Below are 21,300 nucleotides of genomic sequence, written 5' to 3' on the forward strand. Positions count from 1 at the left end.
CTCTGAAAGAAGCATTTTGACACACTCTGCATCTATAGTCAGAGGAAGGAGACTGGCACAGTATAGTGGAAGCAGCAGCCGGCTTAGAATTAAAATGGTTGGGTCCTGGCTCCAAGACTTCAGGCAAATCATTTGACCTCTCTGGCCTTGGTTTCTTTAGCTATGAAATGGAGATAACAATATATGTTTGAGTGTTTTGTACAGTGCTGCACTAAAGTTAGTTGTTAATAACATGCAGTATGATGCTGATTAAAAACAGAAAATGTTAAAGTCAGACACATTTAGATTAAAATAGCACCTGGATTTGCTGGGGAAATTTGATCAAATCACTGTTTTCTGAATCTTAGTTATAGTATCTCTAAGATGGGGATAGTGAGGATTACATGAGACAGTGCATGCAGTGGACTGAACACAGAGTCTGGCGCATACTAATTTCTCAATAAATGTAGTTATGACTATTATTAATATATTATGACAATGTAAATGTGGCTATGACAATGCATTATCTCTCACTTTTGATCATCTTACTTTGTTACAATCAAATAAGGATGCTTTTGAAGTTGTAAAGTATTACACCAATGTGAGGGATGATTAGAATTAAACCTCAAAAGAAGGGAGATGGACTCCCCAGAGTTTTCCTTCCAGCTTCAGGATTACATAGGATTAAGGATGTACAACTACTTTTTAGCTACAAAGAACTATAACATGTGAATTGTTGCTAGTAGCAGCAGGATTATTTGTTTCTTGTTTTAGGTAGTGGGTAATACCAATATTCCATTGAAAAATAAAAAGGGGTCCTATGACATACTATGAATTAATAAGTCAGGTTACAGGGCAGCTAATTATGTATAATTATACATATATACTCTGTGTATTTGTAGAAGGATGTTCATCAGAATGTTAAAGTTGTCATTTATGGGTGATGGAATTTCAGATGATTCTTATTCTCTTGTACTTTTCTGTCTTGCTCGGATTATTTTTACTCTGGTTATGTATCATTTTAACAAAAACAGTTAAAAGACAAAAGGAAAGCAGGTATCAAAAAGGCAGATCTCAGGTTGTAAAACACTAGGAGAATCCATTTGGTGGTCCTTTAATCCCAGAGAATGTTTTCTTAGGTATGGGAAATGGAGTTTCTGGCAACAAGGAGAAGTTGTATGACAAATGCCTCTGAAAAGAAGTTGGAGGGGAATGGAGGGGATTCCCTCCAAAATGGCCCTGAAAGGAGGGGAAGAGGTGACCTTTCATCTCTGTTTATTTCCTAGGCTGCAATAATATGGTAGTTTTAATCATAGCCTTGTACACCTGAGTTTCCTTATTTGCTATGGTAACATGTGAGTCCTGTTTTACTACCTCTGTTCATTCTGGCTTACCTTAGACCTGGCTGTCAGGTAGAACTATAACTCACCCCCTCATTCATGCTGCCCAGGTAATCACCCTTGACTGACTAGAGGAAGGGTGTGGTGAGCCCATTTGTAATCGGCTTCCACTGTCCTCCTAAATTTCAGAACCAGAAGCACAAAGAACAACCTCCCAGTGGGACACAAAATAAAAGGGATGGTGCCAGCATGCCTTACCATTCATGATAATCTTCCCAGAAAACTACCCACAGGCAAGTCCACACAAGCTTGGAGGCAGCTTGTCTGTTGTGCAGCCCATCCCCGGTGAGGACAAGAGAGTAGGAGGTGGGGGAGGGGAAGAGCAGATTCTTCCCTGTTGTCACAAACAACTGTCTCCAGAAAGAACTGAACCATTTTCAGATTTCAGCATTGAAGCACGAGTTAATGTGGAGCCAGGAAAAAAAGAGGTCTGCCATGTCAGGGTTTGTAGGTATTAAAACTGCACACCTCAGGGCACTTGGGTGGCTCAGTCTGTTGACCATCTGACTTTAGCTCAGGTCATGATCTCAAGGTTCATGAGTTCGAGCCCTGGGAGGGGCTCTGTGCTGACAGCTCAGAGCCTGGAGCCTGCTTCAGATTCTGTGTCTCCCTCTGTCTCTCCCCCACTCGTGCTCTGTCTCTGTCTCAAAAATAAACGTTTAAAAAAAATTAAAAAAAAAACAAAAAACAAAATAAAACTGCACATCTCCAGAGGGTGCCATTCACACAGACTCCATGTGAATAGCACCTCTCAGAGTTGAGCTTGAGTGAATCCCAGGAAGGGTAATTTTCTCTCCCACTGAGCATACTGACTTGTAGAGAAAGGCTTTTACAACAACAGATTGGAGCTTTGCTGAGTAGTCCTTAATTTTTGAAATGAACGGAATTACCCTTGCTTAAAAAATATGCTTAGACATCTGTTTTCCTCACTTTACTAATTTTTTAATGTTCTTTCTGGTGTCACTCTGCTCTGAAAACAGTTGCTAAGTGGGGTCAGGGTATTTATGGGGTTACCAATATGCTCTTGAGATTGCTGAGGATAATAATTCTAAAAATGCAAAGGCAAGTTGCAATTCCTTTTATTTATTTTATACTTATACTTTATTTGTTTTAGGCCTTGGACACATGGAACAGTGTGGACAAATATTTGTTTTACTTGCTGTGCTCAACAAGGAGTCCAATTTTAGGGTTGACTAAAGCTACCTGGATTGGTAAGACTGAAGGCCTGCCCTTCAACATCTTTTTTAAATTGAAGTATAGTTGACAAACAATATTAAATTAGTTTCAGGTGTATAGTGTGATTTGACAATTATATACATTACAAAATGCTCACCACTCGCTTTGGTTTTTAATATTTCTTTTCTTTTTAATTTTTAAAATGTTTAATTATTATTTGAGAGAGAGAAAGAGACAGCGAGTGGGGGAGGGGCGGAGAGAGAGGGAGATACGGAATGTGAAGCAGGCTCCAGGTTCTGAGCTATCAGCACAGAGCCCAATGCAGGTCTTGAACTCATGAACCACGAGATCATGACCTGAACTGAAGCTGGATGCTTAAGTGACCGGGCCACCCAGGCGCCCCTGTTTTCTTCTTTTTTTTTTTTAAATTAAAGCTTCTTTGAGGTTCTTACCATACCCTTCTTTTCTTACTACCTTCACCTGGTTGAGATTAAAATTAAGTTTTCTGGAGATCCTCCCAACATTTCTCCCTTCTCTGCCACTCCTCGAATACCTTAATCAGTGCTTGTTGGCTCAAAATTGTACTTCAGGACAGAATTTCAGGAAATAACTTGGGACATAAATATTCTCTCATGGTTTTCAGTCTTTTATTTTATTACTTTATTTTTTTTTAAGTAAAATTTATTGTCAAGTTAGCTAACACACACTGTATACAGTGTGCTCTTGGCTTCGGGAGTAGATTCCCATGATTCATTGCTTACATACAACCCCCAGTGCTCATCCCAACAAGTGCCCTCCTCAATGCCCATTACCCATTTCCCCCCTCTGACCTCCTCATCAACCCTGTTTGTTCTCTGCATTTAAGAGTCTCTTATGTTTTACCTCCCTCTCTGTTTGAAACTATTTTTTCCCCTTCCCTTCCCCCATGGTCTTCTGTTAAGTTCCCAAATTCCACATATGAGTGAAAATATATGTATCTGTCTTTCTCTGACTGACTTATTTCACTTAGCATAATACCCTCCAGTTCCATCCACATTGTTGCAAATGGCAAGATTTCATTCTTATTGCCAAGTAGTATTCCATTGTATATATAAGCCACATTTTCAGTTTTCAGTTTTAAGTACAGTTTTAAATACAAATTTAAATTTCAGTTTTAAATACAAAGGATCACTTTCAATTGCTCCTCTATCAATCCTATGTTTTGGAATGTTTTGTCTACTAAGGAGGATCCATTAACAAATAAACATTTAGAGCATTATCTCAAGTAAATGCATAATTTCTTCTTGGAATATTAAAGCTGTGTGTTGAGAACCCTTCCATCCCATTTTCCCCTGAAGGCCTGCTAGGGCAAAAACTGCAGGTTTTGAGAACTACTGCTGCTCTCCATGGTGGGAGGGGAGAGAGCACTGGTGTGATGGGTGTTAATGGCTGGCAATAACTCCATGTGCTGCTCTTCCCAGTCAGTATCTGTGTGTTAACAGTGACCTTGATGCTATAAATGACCTCAAAGTGGGGCATCTGAGTGTCTCAGTCATTAGGCATCCAACTCTTGATTTTGGCTCAGGTCATGATCTCACGGTTTATGAATTTGAGCCCTGCATTGGGCTCTGTGCTGAAAATGCAGATCCTGCTTGGGATTTCTCTCTTTCTGTCTCTCTCTCTGCCCCTCCCTGGCTCTCTCTCTCTCTCTCTCTCAATAAACAAACAAACAAACTAACTAACATTAAAAAAGATAAATAAATTGCCCCAAAATATGATTAATGACAAGGATTTCTGGACTAGTGAGGAAAGCACTTTTGAGTGAAGGTGAGATCCTCTCTGGGGCAGCATGGGGCAGGGCAAGAACTGCTGCCTTCTTCAGCTGTGTAATATCAAGCTATTGCTTGACCTCCCCTGGCCTCAGTTTCTGGCTGTGGTACGTTAAACGTCCTTCCAAATCTAAAATTCTATCACTCAGGTTGACTGAGTTTATTAGAATATTTCCTAAGAAGTAAGTAAGAGGGAATAAGAAGGAACATTGCAAATTGCCTGTGGCCAAGAAGGCAAGCTAGGGGTATGGGTACCTGGAAACACCTGTAGGTATCTCCTTTTTTTGGGTGGCTGGTCTAGGTTATGTAACTCCTCAGCTTCCAACCTTTTCACATAGTGCTTGCCAGCGAATGTCGAGACCAAATGATGCAGAACAGCTCTGGAGAGGTGGGGTCCCTCCTGAGCATTGGGTGTCTATTGCTTTACACCATGCTAGACCACACAAGGGTCCTGAGATGAGTGAGACTCTGTCCCTGCCCTCAGGAAGGGCACAGTTGAATAGTGAAATGACACAAATAACTATAAGAAGATTTGGAAACTGGGAAGGACCAACAAGAAAGGCATAAAAAAGCAAAGCACAATTGGGAGTTTGAAGGAAGGAGTGATTAGCTTGAATAAGGTGTAATCAGAAAAGATTCCAGGGAGGAGATAGCATCTTTCCACTCTTTCATGAGAGAGCCAGGGCTGACTTATTCCTAGTGAGCATCCATTACCTGTTTTATTTTTCAGGCTTGGTCTGGCATCACAAAGATTTGTTCGAACTTCTCTGAGTGAATACTCTGACTCCTGCAATAGGTGAGAAAAAGTGAAATTGGACTACAGGTCTCCATAGAGTGGCTGCCTCCAGTCACCTTCACCATGATGAAAAGGATCTATTGATGACCCTTTGAAGAATGGCCTGGGCATGGGATCTGGTTAGAAATCTCCATTAATTATGTCAGCTTTGCCACTGAAACCAAATGTTTTGAGCAGTTTCTGAGCTTTAGTTTCCCATGTACAAGTAGGAATAATAATATACCTTGCTCACAGGCTGGTTGTTAAGCTCAAATAAAATAAGTGAAAGTATTTTGTAGGGCCAGTATTATGCATTAGTTAAGAATAAAGACTCTAGGGGCACCTGGGTGGCCATCGGTTGGGTGTCAGAATTTTGATTTCAGCTCAGGTCACGATTGTGGGATCCAGCCCTGAGTTAGGCTTCCTGCTGGCAGCTCGGGGCCAGCTTGGGATTCTCTCTCTCTTCACCCACCCACCCCACTCTCTCTCTCTTTCTCTCTCTCTCTTGACATGGATGGATGAATTTTAAAAAAAAAAAGGAAAGAAAGGAAGACTTTAGAGTGAAATTTCTTGGATTTTAGTCCCAGCCCTTCTTTGCATTTTTTGTGTGATCTTTGGCAAGTTGCTTAACCTCTCTGTGCCTTGGTTTCTTCATCTACAATATAGGGATGACACTAGGACTTATGTCATAGGGTTATTGATGATTAAAATGAGTTAAATGTAAACCACTTAGAATAGCACCTAGTACATAGGTAATATCATACTTATAAATTGACCTGCCTTATTGTTGTAAAGCACTATAGAGAATGATTATGATTATTATAAGTACTTTTTAGACACAGAAGCAAAGTAAGAGTTCTGCTGTGTCTATATGGAGAGGAGCAAATGGGAAGCATTGAACTATGCCCTAAACACCAAGTCCAGTCTTTAAAAAAGAGTCATAAAAATGCCAACAGATGAAGTTCTGGAATGAGGGAGGCACACTCCTTGGCCATCCTGGAGAAACATTATCTTCACCCTGCTAATACTTATCTTTCTGGCTTGCTTCTGGTCAAAGGTCCATACTAGGTATGATTCTACTCCATTGGAGCTTTGCCACCAACATCCCTGGCTAGAAGAGATGTGTTAGATGGACCAGCTATGGATACTGTCTATTGTCACAGAATGTAGAATCAGCTTGGAGAGGGCAGGATAGGATGGGCTGACTGCAGATATGAGCATTACTGACCTTTGTAAGAAAGAGTCAAGAGTTGGATTCCAGGTCAGAAAATAAGATTACAGAACTTTGAGGTAGAATGAAATTCTTTCTTCTCCTTACTCATTCCCCAATATATTATACCTACTGGCCTTATAATCAGCCTGAACTATTCCAGAGATTTAAAGAGTTCAAAGGGCCATTGTCACGTGGCCTCTTCTGATCCTTACAACCACCCTATGGGCAGGTGTTCTTATCCATGTCCTCAAATGAGAAAATTGAGGCTTAGAGGATTTAAGTGACTTTCTAGAGGTCTGGTGTAGTCACTGAAAGAACCAATATTCTAACTGGTATAGCTCATCTTCCAGTCTAGAGTTCTTTCTGGTACAAAAATACCAACTCATCACCTGCCCAAAGCAAGCAAAGCAAATCCACATTTCAGATTAAGGCAATCCATGGATAGATAGACTGAGCACCTTACAGAACAGAAGGAAGAGCACCAAGTTCCAGAGCTTGGGTCAGGGTTAGAGGATGACCCATAATATGGATTTTTCATCTCATTTACTATATTTTTCCAAAATGAGAAGATTCCAACGATACAAATATTAGCATGGACCAGACCTTAGATCTGGCTTTATAGATTAGGCCTTATTTCCACTCTTTGACTTATCCCAAGGGGAGAATAGGTAGTTTCAAGGCTTGTGTCATGAATCCTGAGTCAGAAAGACTGGTTTTATATACATAATATCTGTGCATTCCCCCTCAGGTGGAATGAACTTGCTTATGTTTAGGATTTCTGTGTCTTAGCCTGAGAAATTCTGGGTACATTCAGACATAAGGGGAGATAGTGGACTGTCACGGTAGTACGTTAAAGAATCAATTTGTGGACATAACAGTGCTAAAGGTTAAGTGATGACATACAGACCACTGAAGTCCCGTATAGTCAAAAATTGGGTGAAACACAGAAATAGGAACACAATCATGTTTTCATGTGATTTTTAGCAATCTCCTCACCCACCTCCCATCTCTTGTCCTCATTATGTCAGCTATACCACTAAATAGGCAAATTTTTTTCTAGCAAGTCTTTTAAGACTGTGCTGCCATCACCTGGAAGCATCAGAAACAGCAAGAAACTTCTTATTAGGATTTAAGGAAGAGGTTTCCTTCCTTCCTTCCTTCCTTCCTTCCTTCCTTCCTTCCTTCCTTCCTTCCTTTCCTTTTCCTTCCTTCCTTTCTCCTTCCTTCCTTCCTTCCTTCCTTCCTTCCTTCCTTCCTTCCTTCCTTCTTTCTTTTTAAAGTTTACCTATGTTGAAAGAGAGAGGATGAGAGAAGAGAGTGCATGTGAGTGAGAGGAGGAGTGGAGAGAGAGGAAACAGAGAATTCCAAGCAGGCTCTGCACTGTCAGTGCAGAGCCTGACACAGGGCTTGATCTTAAGACCCTGAAATCATGACCTGAGCTGAAATCAAGAGTCAGATACTTAACCGACTGAGCACCAGGCGACCCTTAAGGAAGGAACCTTTTCAAGGAAGCAATCTGAGGTGGTGCTCCTGGAAGTAAAGAGAGGAGGTCTCAACCTGTCTAGGCCAGCCCCAGTCCATTTTCTGATGCTCCTACTGCTTTCCTGATTTTTCAGGGAAGACTTCTAAACCCAGTTCTGAGAACAAGGTTTTTATTTGCAGTGCTGTAATAATCAAATCTGAGGCAGAACTGATAAAACATTTTGGTCACTTCATTCTGAGACTGTGATCCACAATTTCCAGGGATCTCTGCTTGCCTCTGGAGTTTTCTGTGTGGGAATGAGCTAGTCTTGAGCAGAAGGTCCACATTTTCTCTTTGCTTTGTCCCCACCACTGGATTTCCTGTTAGGAAACAAAGTTAAATGTAGATATCGAACCTAACCCTCCACTGTTGTCACTCCCAATCACTCTTCTTTATTTCCCCTCAGCATTTATTATCATTTGACACACTACTGTTTGTATTTTACTTATTTTTTATTTTGTTTCCTTTCACTATGGCACAAACTCCACAAAACAGACATTTTTGTCTCTTTGGTTAACTGTGGGATCTTCAGTACTTAGAACAGGGCCTACCACTTAGTAGGTGTTCAAAAGTATTTGTGGAATAAGTGAAGTCCTGACTTCATCACCTTATATGGTTACGGGGTCTATACTTTTCTTTCCTCAGAAGTCTGATGGATTTCATGTTTCTGCTTCAGCTTTCCATGAAGACTTTCTACAGAGAGCTGAAAGCCCAGCAGATGGGTATATCTATATCTAGTGACAAGGGAAGGGAATGTATGGTGTAAATAGGTACTTGCCCTGTGCCTGGACTTTCTAATCTAATCACCAGCGGAATAAACAATTAGAGAAGTTTTACAAAGAGTTGAAAAGGTAAGGAGCTGAGGAGAAACTAAAGCTGAGAGAAGTATAAATTCAGCAAAGTCTGGGTGAAGCACAGAATACACAAATAAATATAATTTATGTATCTGTATAAAATTATTTATTATTATAGCTATAATTTATTGAATACCTGCTCTGTTCTAGCACTTCATTATAAATTGCATTACACACTGTATGACTTTGTTTTTATTTTATAGGAATATCTCTTTTATAGGAAGCAATGAGGCTCAATGAGCTTATGTAACTTGCTTGGGCAATGATTGTAAATTCTCTGAATAGAAAGCATAGACTCAGTCCTGTCCTGCAGAACAGAATAGTGGTTAAATATATGTCTTTGGGCAAAAAGAGCCTTTTTGACTTTGTATTTTCCACCTATTCGTTGTGTGACCTTCAGCAAATTATTTAAATAGTCTCCAATGTCCTCACCTGTGCAATGGGGATAACAGTATTCCTAACCCCCAGGGTTGAGGGAAGGATTAAATGAGATTGCACGCAAAGCGTTTCGCATAGCACTAGGATAAGCACTGGATAAATGTGAGCTATGCCTGGGAAGGAGGAACATGGAAGGAAAAGTGACTAGCTCTGATGTTTCTTTTCAGTGTTTTTCCTGCTCCACTTCCTAATATTCGAATTGTTATTCCTGGAGAAAGCTCAGTATTAAAAGCCCGCTTGTAATTTCACCTCCATTACTGGAATTTCTTCTGTCCGGCTTCTGCTGGTTAGTGGTTAATGAGGGGAGCTCCCCATGTCATAACACAGCCTCTGCTTTGTAATTTCCCAAATCTTCCTTGCGAGTTTGTTTTCTCGGGGTACAGGGGCAGTTCCTGGGGCGTGGCATGCTGGGAGTTGTAGTCCGAACTCCTCTATCTGCATCGAGAGGGCGACTGAACCGAGAGCCAGGGAACTACAGCTCCCAGAGTCCTCCGCGCCGCCGGGAAGCTCCGAGTCTGCAGGCAGCTGCGAAAGCCGGAAAGATGTCCTCGCCCTCGTCCCGCTCCTGCAGTGAGCGGCTCTATTCATAAAAACGGAACCTGGAACGGCACTCCCCGGGGCGAAGGTGGTATCAGTACATGTCGTGGGGCCAGAGAAGCTAGATCCAGGTATTGCAGGGATGCAGCTGTTCTGCAAATCTATGGTGTAAACTGGTTCCCCACGTGCCAACCTGTTTTGAGCTAGAGCAGCCGCCCAGTCAGCCCAGCCGTTGCCTTGGATATGGCCACTAACTTTTCCTTCTCCAGGACTCGGCCTCGGGAAAGGTTGTGGGCAAGGTTATGAGGACTGTCCCTTTTCTCCCAGGCTGACTCGGGATATCCCGGAGTCCCCGGAGAGGCTGCCACTCTGACGTCTGGGGAGACAGGCCCTAAGCCCCGGCTGGCTATGAAGAGTGACTTCTCGACACCTGCAGCCCCCCTTAGGGGGCTCGGGGGGCCCCTGAGGAGCAGTGAGCCTGTGCGTGCCGCCCCAGCCCCGTCGGCAGCCGTGGTTCTGCTGGAGGAGGCGGCAGACCTCTTAGTTGTACACCTGGACTTCGGGGCGGCGCTGCAGACCTGTGAACGCGCCTTGCCGAGCTTGGCCAACCTTGATGCGGGCACGTAGGTGCTGGGCTCCATTCATTTCCGGGTGATCTTGGGGAGGGACTAAAGCTCTTAGGAGTTCTGTCTTTCCCAGATTGCTCACAAGGAGCCTTACACCTTGGTTTCATTAGTGGTTCCTCATTGAGAGGCTGGTGTGCCCATTCTACAGAGGAGGAAACTGAGGCACTGCACAATGAGGAAGAAGTGGTCAAGTCGTGCAACAGAGCTTAGTGAGAACCCACAGCCAGTTCTTTGCTTCCCTGTTCCAGTGTTGAATGGCATGTTGGGAAGATAGAATGCGTATTGTCAAATTATTTCGGTAAGCAGGTTCAGCGAGCAGGTGGTGGAAGTCCTCTCCTAGGTATACTCTCCCCCAAGCTGTTCACTTGACCTTGGCTGATGAATGGAAATGGAGTTCAGAGTAGGAGTAGTGTCCTGATCCTGTTGAAGGATTGATAGGATTAAAGAATCCAATCTGGAGGAAAGCTTGGTCCTACATTGCTGTTTCAAATGCTCTCAGCTTCTTTTTGAGGGCATAATTTCTCTGTGGATTATAATGTTGACATAGGCTATACTGGGGAGGTGATGGGTAGAATAGTCAAAGGTGACCCCAGAGAAGGATGAACTGGGGATCTCTGGCTTTTTTCAGGGGGTTGGGTAGGGGCTTGTTGCAGTAAATGCTGAAGACTGTTATTCCAGGTGCCTGGAGGCACCTTACTTGGTGGTGCCAACAGGCCAGTTGTGAAGTGCCTGTACCTACATTTAGGCAGAAACCTTGCTCCATGCCCATTTCGTCACTAAGCAAACTCTTAGCTCCAGCTCTCTTTCCACCTATACATCTGTGCTACACATTGTCCCTTTCCCCTTCCCTGATTTCACCTAGATACAAAGATGTGTGTTAGGCAACAGTTGATTTGCCTCCAGGAGGTTTTCAGGAACATCGAACTCCTGGGGAAAGGGCAGTTTTCTCCGTGTTGGGGCTCATGAGACCAGTTGTAATTTTTTAAAACATTTTTTTTTAAGTTTACTTTTGAGAGAGAAAGAGAGAGAGAGAGAGAGAGAGAGAATCCCAAGCAGGCTTCTCTCTGTAAGCGCAGAGCCTGGTGTAGGGCTCAATCACATGAACCCTGAGATCATGACCTGAGCCAAAATCACGAGTCAGATGCTTAACTGATGGAACCATGCAGATGCTCCAAGACCAGTTGTAATTTGAATCCGAATACTAATGGGGAGGGTAGAGGTGATGACTGCTAAGTTGGGAGCTGGGGAGGAACAGTCCCAGGGTGGAAGTGAGAATGGAAACAGAAGGGGACCACTTCTTAAAACCTGAACTAGTTCTTCTGCCAACAGCTCCTTGGAGGTGAAGTGCTCCCTGTGTATTGTGGGGATCCAGGCCCTGGCAGAAATGAATCGGTGGCGGGAAGTCCTGTCCTGGGTTCTTCAATATTACCAGGTTCCTGAAAAGCTACCCCCCAAAGTCCTGGAGCTATGGTAGGTCATTGTTCTGACTCATTGGATCAGTTCAGGAACAAGAGGATATTCATGTCCTTTTCTGAATCAGTGCCTAATATCTTCTCTTTTGCCCTTCTCTACCATTTCCTTCCAAATATGATTCTTTCCCTGTGTTTTTATTTTTGTTTTGTTTTTTGGTTTTTGGTTTTTTTCGGACTTCAAAACATAGTGATAAAGGATGAGGAGGGGGGAATGTTGGGTAGAGGAAAAGAGGAGGAGGGGGACAAAGGGGAACAGGAGATGTGAAGAGGGGTGATACAACTGGAATATGTCAGAGCTGAGGGAGCTTCTTGCTACTTCCTAGGAATTCCTAATTCTTACCAATGCCATCATCCCCTAGGGAAGGACTGGAGGACAACAGGGAAGGGGTTGAGTGGGAGAATGTAGTGGTTTATGAGAGGTAAACCAACCGTGGAGCACTAACTGTTCTTTTTTTGGGGATTGGATTATTCGGGGCTGCAGTGTTCTTTTATACAGCAAAATGCAAGAGCCTGGAGCTGTGCTGGAAGTGGTCAGTGCCTGGCTGCAAGACCCAGACAATCAGGACCTTCCAGAATACAGAGCCTTGGCAGAACTTCACCTACAGCGGGTGCTGCTACCCCTGGGCTGCTTGTCGGAGGCTGAGGAGCTAGTGGTGGGCTCTGCAGGCTTCAGTGAGGAACAGCGGCTGGACGTACTCCAGGCCATTAGTAAGGCAAGGCAGCGGCAGAAACACCAATGCTTGGGCTCTGAGGAGGCCCAGAAGCTGAACCAGGAAGGTAGGACATTCTCCTTCTGTGGCCTCCGTAAAGTGGAGTTGTAAGCTTTCCCCTGGACCTTGGGGTTTATCATGACTTTTCCAAGAGCTTGGGAGCAATTATTTGTATGAGTAACTCCCAAATCACAGAATAGGAAACCTGTTGATTTGATTAAAAAAGCCAAGCCCTGACCCTCTATAGTTGGCAGTGGAAGGAGAGTCTCCATACAGGGAGGTGTCACTGAGTCTCAGGATCTTTAACTCTTGTTTCTTGAAAGCCACCTTTTCCTTGGGGTCCTTTCATTAGATCTCTTGTCTCTATCATGCTGGCCAGAGTGGGATGTTATTCCTCCTTTAAAGACTGGTCCAAATACAGATGCAGCTGAGGTATGCGGTGGGATACCAAAAGGAAAATAAGCTGGCACAATAACTTGGTAAATTGACTTAGATAAAAATGACTTACCTTCATCTTGGGCCCCACTGCCCAGTATGCTGTCTGCCTTTATTTACTAGATCTCTTGAGTATCTTCTTCAGTGACCTCTGTCCCCCCGAAGGGGCAGCCCACCTCTGCCAATTAGAGTGCAGTTTCACAAGATGGCTTTTACAGGGGAGCCACTTCAAGACTCAGCATCATACACCTGGCTGGCATCATGCAAGGGGTTCCTACACAGGGTTGGGTATGGGCTTGGGGGTTGTTTTGTTACAAGGGATTTTAAAAGTCCTCTGCTCCAGACCCTTGCCAGGTCTTTGAATCCTTTTCATCTCCTTTTCAAGTGATCATCTAGTCTATACAAGGACTGAAAATCCACTATCTCCGGAAGCAGCTCATTCCATCTGTGAAGAGTTCTGTAGAGAAGTTCTTCCTGATGCTGGATTTAAGTTTTTTTTTCTGGTAGTTTTTAGGTACTGTTCCTTGATTTTTCTCTTGGTATATACAGAATAAGTCTGATCCTTTTTTTTTTCTATGAAAGTTCTTCAGTTAAATGTAATCCTGTTCTCCAAAGTGTTTTTTCTTTGTGTGCTAATGAGCATGAAACTTCTGAGATAGAATCACTTCTTTGCCAACAGGTTGTTGGCTTCAAGAATGAGCTGTGACTACCCAGGCTCTCTGCCCCTCCATCTCCTGGGGAGGAAAGGTTAGGAAAAGGGTTTGATGGCAAGTTCAGACTGTTCTATCAGGACTTGGCACCACTTGTTCTTGGGCTGGTGGTGTTCATGTTTATATTTAGAACTTAAGACTTTTGAATTCTTCACTATATGTATTAAATGCACTTCATTTTCCTGTATTAATGTGATCATCAAGAACTATTGCTCTGTGTAACTCTCTGTACATATCTTAGGCCAGAATATAAAGAAAGCTATAAAATTATGAGTCTATTGAAAAAAACACACCAAATATGCCAGGTTTACCCAGCTGAGTAGGTCTTGTCTGTCCAAAGTCTCTCCTAAGGAGATGATATTCTAGTGATGTTGTCTGTCCTCAAAACATTTTGGAGTTTTTAGAATTTCTTTTAGAACCACTTTATGAATTACATGAGTAAACTAGTCTTGTTACCTTTTGCTCAACTCTCATAATCAAGCTCAAAGCTCAGAATCAGTGAAGCTGGTTCCTGTGACTTATGCTGCAGTTATGCTTTATCTCCCTGACCAGGCTCCTTCTCCCACAAGTTCCTGTCACTACTGATGTTGCTCCGCCGGCTTTGGGATTCTACAGTGAGCCACTTCTTTTCCCTGCCCTTCAAAAAGAGCCTCCTGGCTGCCTTGATCCTCTGCCTCTTGGTGGTAAGGTTTGATCCAGGTAAGTGATGAAGCCAGTCTTCCCTCCCGCTCTTCCTGGGGAAGGGACAGTTGGATAGGGGCTGGGCTTGTGGGAGGCCTCCTGGGAACGGAGGTATCTATCTCCTGGGCCACTTCTCCCCAAGTCTCTTCTATAGGGAGGAGGGATTGTTGGGCCTCATTGAGATCCAGCCAAACCCACCTAGGAGAGAATAGCCCTGGAATCCATGAGAGCAATCCCTCATGGAGGAAACTGCCTCTACTCTGTTGACTCCTGGAACATTGACTGAGTCATTGTCATCTCCTTTATTCAGGGGTGAACTCTGACTAGAAACTCAGAATTAAAAAAAAATTTTTTTCCTAATCATCATATCTAAAAAAAATTGTATTAAGTTATAAATAAAATACATGTATACTTTAGAAAATGTGGAAAATAGAAAAAAGTATAAAGAAAACAGAAATCACCTAAAAGTTTGCCATTGTAATGGCTATACTTTCGGTCTTTTTCTTTATGGATATAGGTACAATTTTGCAGGTTATAAATATTCTTTAAAACGTCTTTCAATGGCTAAATAATACTCCAATTGATAGAAACTTCCATAATTGATTCACAGTTCCCTATTGTTGAACACTTTGATGATTTCTTTTTTTTTTTTTGTTTTATGTTTATATATTATTGAGAGAGAGAGAGAGAGAGAGAGAGAGAGAGACAGACAGAATGTGAGTTTGGGGAGGGGCAGGGAGAGAGGGAGACACAGAATATGAAGCAGGCTCCAGGCTCCAAGCTGTCAACACAGACACCGACGTGGGGCTCGAACTCACAAACCATGAGATCGTGACCTGAGCTGAAGTCAGATGCTTAATCAACTGAGCCACCCAGCACCCCTTGATGATTTCTTACTCTGTTTTTTGCAGTGTTTTTTCTTAAAAGCCCTGCTCTTTTTCTTTTATTTAGTTATTTATTTTTTTATTTTAGAGAGAGGGTGAGAGGCAGACGGAAAGAATCCCAAGCAAGATCCATGCCCAGCACTGAGACTGATCCGGGGACTGATAAACTCTCTAAGTGCTATTTGGGAACAACCCTGGTTATTTCCTGAGGATTAATCCCTCAAAATTAAGTGTTGGGCCAAAGATTAGGAGCTCACTCTTTTAGATTTTTGTATTTGTGTGTTACTTTATGTGAGTTATAATCTAATATCTACTCTTCTCATGAATTTAAACTTAGAGTTATAACTCTAAGGATTATAGAATTATAACTTTTAAAACTGCAGGAAAAACTGGAAACCCTTATTCTAGTCGCTTCATTTTCTTTTTCTTTCTTTTTTGGTTGAGAAACCTAAGAACCACAGGAAACGAGTAACTAGCCCAGGGTCACACAAATAATTTGTCTATTTAAAAAATTGCCTATTCTTGGGGCGCCTGGGTGGCCCAGTCGGTTGAGCGTCTGACTTCGGCTCAGGTCATGATCTCGCAGTCTGTGAGTTCGAGCCCTGCGTCGGGCTCTGTGCTGACTGCTCGGAGCCTGAAGCCTGCTTCGGATTCTGCCTCCCTCTCTCTCTGCCCCTCCCCCACACATGCTCTGTCTCTCTGTTAAAAATAAATAAACATTAAAAAAAAAATAAAAAAAAAATAAAAAATTGCCTATTCTTTTTTAAAAAATTTTTTAGCGTTTTATTTATTTTTGAGAGAGGGAGAGACAGAGCATGAACAGGGGAGGGTCAGAGAGAGGGAGACACAGAATCTGAAACAGGCTCCAGGCTCTGAGCTGTCAGCACAGAGTCCGACGCAGGGCTCGAACTCACAGACCGCGAGATCTTGACCTGAGCCGAAGTCAGCTGCTTAACCCACTGAGCCACCCAGGCACCCCTGCCTATTCTTGATTTAATCTTCAGGTCTTCCCCATTTTCTCCATTTCCCTTTCTCTTCTTCAGCGAGCTTTTTTTGCATAGCTCAGAGTTGTCCTTTTCAGGATGCCTGGGTAGCTCAGTTAGTTGAGCATCTGACTCTTGGTTTTGGCTCAGGTCATGATCCCAGGGCCATAGGATTGAGCCCCTGCTTAAGATTCTCTCTCTCTCTCTCTCTCTCTCTCTCTCTCTCCCCCTCCCTCCCTCCCTCCCTCCCTCCCTCCCCCCCCACCCCCATCCTTCCCTTGCTCTCTCTCTTTCTCTCTCTCTCTCTCTGAAAAATAAACAAACAAAAAGTTGTCCTTTCACTTTGCTGAACTAAGGATAGTTTGTATTCATTCCTGCTCACCCTCTGACTTTCTACTTTGTTCTAGAGACTTGATACAATTTAGAATTTTTTTTTTATAGTTCTTAAAAGTCCTGCTCTTTTTCTTTTATTTAATTATTTTTCTGAGAGAGAGAGAGAGAGAGAGAGAGAGAGAGAGGAGCAGAGGGAAAGAATCCCAATCAGGCTTCAGGCCCAGCACGTAGCCTGAGCAGGGCTTGATGTATGCCTGATCCCAGGATCCTGGGATCATGACCCAAGCTGAAATCAAGAGTCGGGCTCAACGGACTGAGCCACCAGGTGCCCTTAGTGTCCTGGTCTTCTAAGTGGGGACAGCAGGAGACAGTTTGAGCTTGCTGGTTCCATGGCTGCTTGGAGCTTCCTTAAAATGCCCTGGCCTGACACTCCTGACCCCCAGTGGCAGTCTTGGTTCATTGCAGTGGTGGTGCTGCAGGAGAGGAGAACCCATGGCTAGGCTGCAACTAGAACTCTGTAGGAAGGATATAAAGAGAGGAGACTGTCAATAGCTTTCTTTAAAAACAACATTTTTCTTTTTAAGAAGAAAAAATCAGTTAAAAAATTAGTAACCAAATAAGGAAAAACAAACCCACCAACTCAGCCCTAATTCCAAAGAGGTAGATTTTACTTTATTTTCAATATAATTAATGGATGATAAAAATAGGTAATACTGTCACTTGGCTCCAGGTTGAGAAGGTACAAAAAGGATTGGAGAGGAAGTTTCTTCTTAAAAACCTATCTTCCCAGAGGCAGCCACCATCACCAGTTGTGTGTGTGTGTGTGTGTGTGTGTGTGTGTGTGTGTGTATCAAAAAGTTAGATTAAAAATATAATAAGTTTCGATCTTTTTCTCAGCAAACTTAAGGTCATTGTAATCCAAGGCACCTGGGTGGCTCAGTTGGTTAAGAGTCTGACTTCAGCTCAGGTCATGATCTCACTGTCTGTGGTTCAAGCTGTACTGACAGCTCAGAGCCTGGAGCCTCCTCTGAGTCTCCCTCTCTCTCTGCTCCTCCCCTGCTCACGCTCCTGTCTCTCTCGTTCTCAAAAAATAGACATAATTTTTTTTTTTTAAATCCAAGTGAAGAAAATATCTCCCAGAGAATATATCCTAGAGAAAGTGAAACTCTTTATTGTTGGGGAGGGGAGGAGGAGCCAATAATATTAAACATCAAAATATGCTTTAAAAAGATCAGACATACTCCCAGAGTGGCAGAGTTTCCAAGAGACGGGACTTGAGGCTGAGGGAAGAGGAGGGGAGTAGAGGTGGGGATACTGACATCATACTTCCTTTTCCCTTGCAGCTTCTCCTTCATCCTTGCCCTTCCTCTGCAAGCTGTCTCAGCTCTTCCATCGGATTCAGGAAGCCATATTTTCTCTCTACCGGCTTCCTATCCATGACTGAGTGGTCTTTCCCATTCACCTCAACCTTGCTAATCCCCAAGTTTGCTGTGACAGAAGCAGAGTAACTCATCCATGGCGTCCTATTTCCTGTTGCTGGCTGGGCCCCCATAGGAGTGGGGCCAGCCCGATTCTAGAAAGAGCTGATCCAGTATGGTGAACTGTGTTTTGCCACCTGAATGTTTTCCACTTTGCACCCTACTTTGGCTGATGTTGGTAGGAAATGTGGAAACAAAGGGGGCCAGAGAGCTCAAGTCCTCCAGAATAGTATTCCCTTTTATCAGGGGCCCCTCATAAAGGAGGGGTTTGGGAAAGGAGACTGTATCCGTGAAATATTCCATCTTCTTGGCAAAGGCAAGGGGTTGATTTTTCAGGTCAGCAGGTTAATGAAGCTGGAAGTTCAGAAAACTCTGATGGAATGACCCTTGGCCTTTTACTTTCTTGAAAAACTTACCTTTGAGATTTGCTTCACAGGGCAGGTCCTTAATTAGGCAGAGTGTGAGGATCTATGAGGGCCTTTTACTTCTCCTCTATGCTCCTCTCCACAGATCTGGTCTAATTATTCCTGTGGTTTTGCAATGGGCTTGAAGCTGCATGGGCCCTCTCTTTTTAGACCAGGACATGGCTTTCAGAACCACCCAGGTCACTATTGAAAGCAAAGTAAGGCTGCTCTGCCCTTCTCACTGGGGAAAATGATCCTGCTCGGTGCCTCTTGGGCTTCAGCTCAATTTTCCAGGTTGTCAGTGGCCAAGTCCTGCTCTATTACACACTCAGCATTCCTGTGCTCTCTTTCTTCCTGTCAGTCCCTTCCCCCTGCTCTGCAATAGTATTTTTGTACTTTGTCTGATGGCTGTTTTACCAGGTTCTACCTATATCTTTGCTTCCTCAGTACATATTGTTGCTGGTCCGCCAACCCCTTCTATGTCCTGTTGTTCTAATTATATTTTATTGTTTGTATAATGTAGAAGTCTTTCTGCTTGTGTGGCCTTGAAAAGTAGGTTAGCCTTAGAGGCTGATGAGCTGAAAATGGAACTGGGTAATCAGGTGAGCTGGAAGGGATATGTGGAGGGAGTTGTGCAGAGGGAAGACATGGGTTTTGAAGGCAATGAACGATTTTATTCATTGTTAGGGGGAGGAGGCATTGGAGCCATAGCATTTGAGTATTTGAAATGTTTCAGTGTTTTCTGTCACTGGCTGCGAGAATCTTACATGTGTCTGTGCAAGTATATGTACACAATACTACACTGTCAGAATTATGAAAGGCTTCCTGCAGGGGTTAGCCTTTCTGAGGCTGAAGACCAAACAAACCATTCCTTCCTGGGGCTCTGGGCAGTGTTGATGCCGGAATATAGGAGATGCGTTTAGTAGTTTTCCATAGGTTCCTCTTCAGGAGTTCCAAGTCAATAACTTCTCTTTAGTAAAATGGGTAGACTAAGTAAACCTCACAGGTCATTGGGAGATAAATCCCTAGGGTGTGTCCAACTCTGTAGGACACAAATCTGTGCTTTTATGTTTGGGCTTTTAAATAGTGAAGACTCTTGGGGAGAGGAAAGGAGACAAGGTGAGATCTCTGTTGGAATTATTTCTGAAAATAAAAATCCGGTCCCTTTCACTACCCTAGATAAAACTCTTTAATGGCTTCCCATGGCTCACGTGGGATTTCTCCTTAAATTTAAATCCCCTTATGCACTAGTTTTGGCTAACACCTCCTCTTTCATGTGGGGTCTCTGTTCCTTACTCACACTGCCCTTCAGCTGCTGAGCCAGTCACAGGTTTCTGAGCACTGCATGCTTCCTCACACCTCGGCTCCTTCGGTTCCCTCTGGAAGGTCCAGCTCCCACTTTTTGGCCAGCTCAATTCTAGACTTACTCAAGGGTTACCTTTGGGAATCCTTTCCCTATGTCCTCTGCTTCCAGGCCCCTATCTCATGTCCTTTCTGTGGTAGTGACCCTATGGCCTTATAATTGTGAAATCCTCTTGCCTCCAGTAACTGTGAGCTCTTTGAAGCTGGAGAGTGTGGCTTGTGGCAGTGTTTAAGAATCAAGTTTGGATTCCTGCTGTACCACTCACTAGGTGTGTGACTGTTGGAAAGTGACTTATCCTTTTCAGCCTCAGTGTCCTCATCTGTTAGTGAGTTATTATCTCATAGGGACTTTTGGTGGAGCAAATGAGAGCCTCCTTACCTAGTGCTTGGCACGCTGCCTCAAATAAGAACTCTTGTGAGTGGTAGCTATTTCTCCATTGCTTAGCTGAACACCTGGGAATTTGAAGGTATTCAGAGGTGTTTAAAGTAATGAGCTAATATAGCTGCCATGACAAAATGTCTGTGTGCTTACAGTGTGTTTTGTATTGTGAAAACCCTGAGTAAAAAGAAGACTCAACTATGCCCAGTTCATTTTTCTGTCTGTCCCCTGAAGTTCCTTCATATTATTATGCTTATAGGCTTCTTGGTTCTCTGTTTTATGTTTGTCTTGAACTCTGCAATGTTGTCTGGTAACCAGCCCCAGCTACCTTCCCAGTCAGACGAGGAACTCAGAACCAAAACTGCTCTGATGACTTTGACCTTTTCTAAGGATGGAGGCTTGTATTAAATCAGTCTTCAACTTTGGGCTTAACGAGGTCAGAAATGAAGAGAGGACATCCTTGTTAGGCCTATACCTGTGCTGTCCAGTATGGTAGCCATTAGCCACGTGTGGCTTTTGAACACTTGAAATATAGCTGGTACAAATCGAGATGTTCTGTAAATGTAAAATGCTCACCTGGATTTTGAAGACTTAGTATTAAAAAAAAGAATGGAAACTCAATAATTTTTGTATTGGTTCCATGTTGAAATTATAATATTTTGAATATATTGGGTTAAATAAAATCTATTATTAAAATTAACTTCAACTGTTTCTTTTTACTTTTTTTGTGGAGCTACTAGAACGTTTAAAGTGACATATACGGCTCACATTGAATTTCTTTCGGACAGTGCTATTGAACACACACGGTACACATCAAGTTCAGGGGATGGCAATCTGAGAAGCAGCATTGTATGGTGGGATTTTACAGTGTTAGATCTGGAAAGATCATCTCTTATATTCCCCCCCACTTTTTTTTTAAGTTAAGGAAATCAAGACCCAGAGAGGTGAAGTGATTTGCCCTGAATCACATAGCCTGAGTAAGATCAAGGTCTCCTGACCCTTAAGTGTGGTGTTCTTTTCACTGCAATATGATTCTGCTTCACTTGCTCTAAAATCAGTCACTCTCTGGCTGAAATTCACTGTTAATATGCAAATATATCTGGGAAGGGTAACTTTAGCTGGAGTTAGTTGATTTGTTTTA

The 21,300-nt window shown here is 43.0% G+C and overlaps 1 protein-coding gene and 1 long non-coding RNA gene across 4 annotated transcripts; one reads left to right on the forward strand and one right to left on the reverse strand.

Annotated features, from left to right (window-relative positions):
• Window positions 1-7,986: 7,986 nt before the first annotated feature.
• Window positions 7,987-9,529, reverse strand: LOC109276284 (uncharacterized). The gene is made up of 2 exons (XR_002084568.2): window positions 9,415-9,529; window positions 7,987-8,193 (listed from the first exon to the last, which is right to left on the reverse strand). It is a non-coding gene; the product is annotated as an uncharacterized LOC109276284 (long non-coding RNA).
• Window positions 9,530-9,715: 186 nt separating this feature from the next.
• Window positions 9,716-20,849, forward strand: PEX26 (peroxisomal biogenesis factor 26). 3 transcript variants are annotated; one of them, XM_019465102.2, is made up of 6 exons: window positions 9,720-9,833; window positions 10,030-10,325; window positions 11,658-11,798; window positions 12,282-12,577; window positions 14,208-14,354; window positions 17,880-20,849. In XM_019465102.2, the coding sequence occupies exons 2-6, from the start codon at window positions 10,111-10,113 to the stop codon at window positions 17,978-17,980; spliced, it is 900 nt and encodes a 299-aa protein (XP_019320647.1). In that variant the 5' UTR covers window positions 9,720-9,833; window positions 10,030-10,110; the 3' UTR covers window positions 17,981-20,849. The 3 variants fall into 3 exon arrangements, with proteins under 3 accessions (XP_019320648.1, XP_053750978.1, XP_019320647.1); XM_019465103.2 differs by having other exon boundaries at window positions 9,716-10,325; XM_053895003.1 differs by lacking the exon at window positions 17,880-20,849 and adding an exon at window positions 15,309-15,738 and having other exon boundaries at window positions 9,716-10,325.
• The last annotated feature ends 451 nt before the right edge of the window (window positions 20,850-21,300 follow it).

Source organism: Panthera pardus, unplaced genomic scaffold (assembly GCF_024362965.1).
Source record: "Panthera pardus isolate Hobbes unplaced genomic scaffold, ASM2436296v1 HiC_scaffold_6, whole genome shotgun sequence".
Taxonomy (NCBI): Eukaryota; Metazoa; Chordata; class Mammalia; order Carnivora; family Felidae; genus Panthera; species Panthera pardus.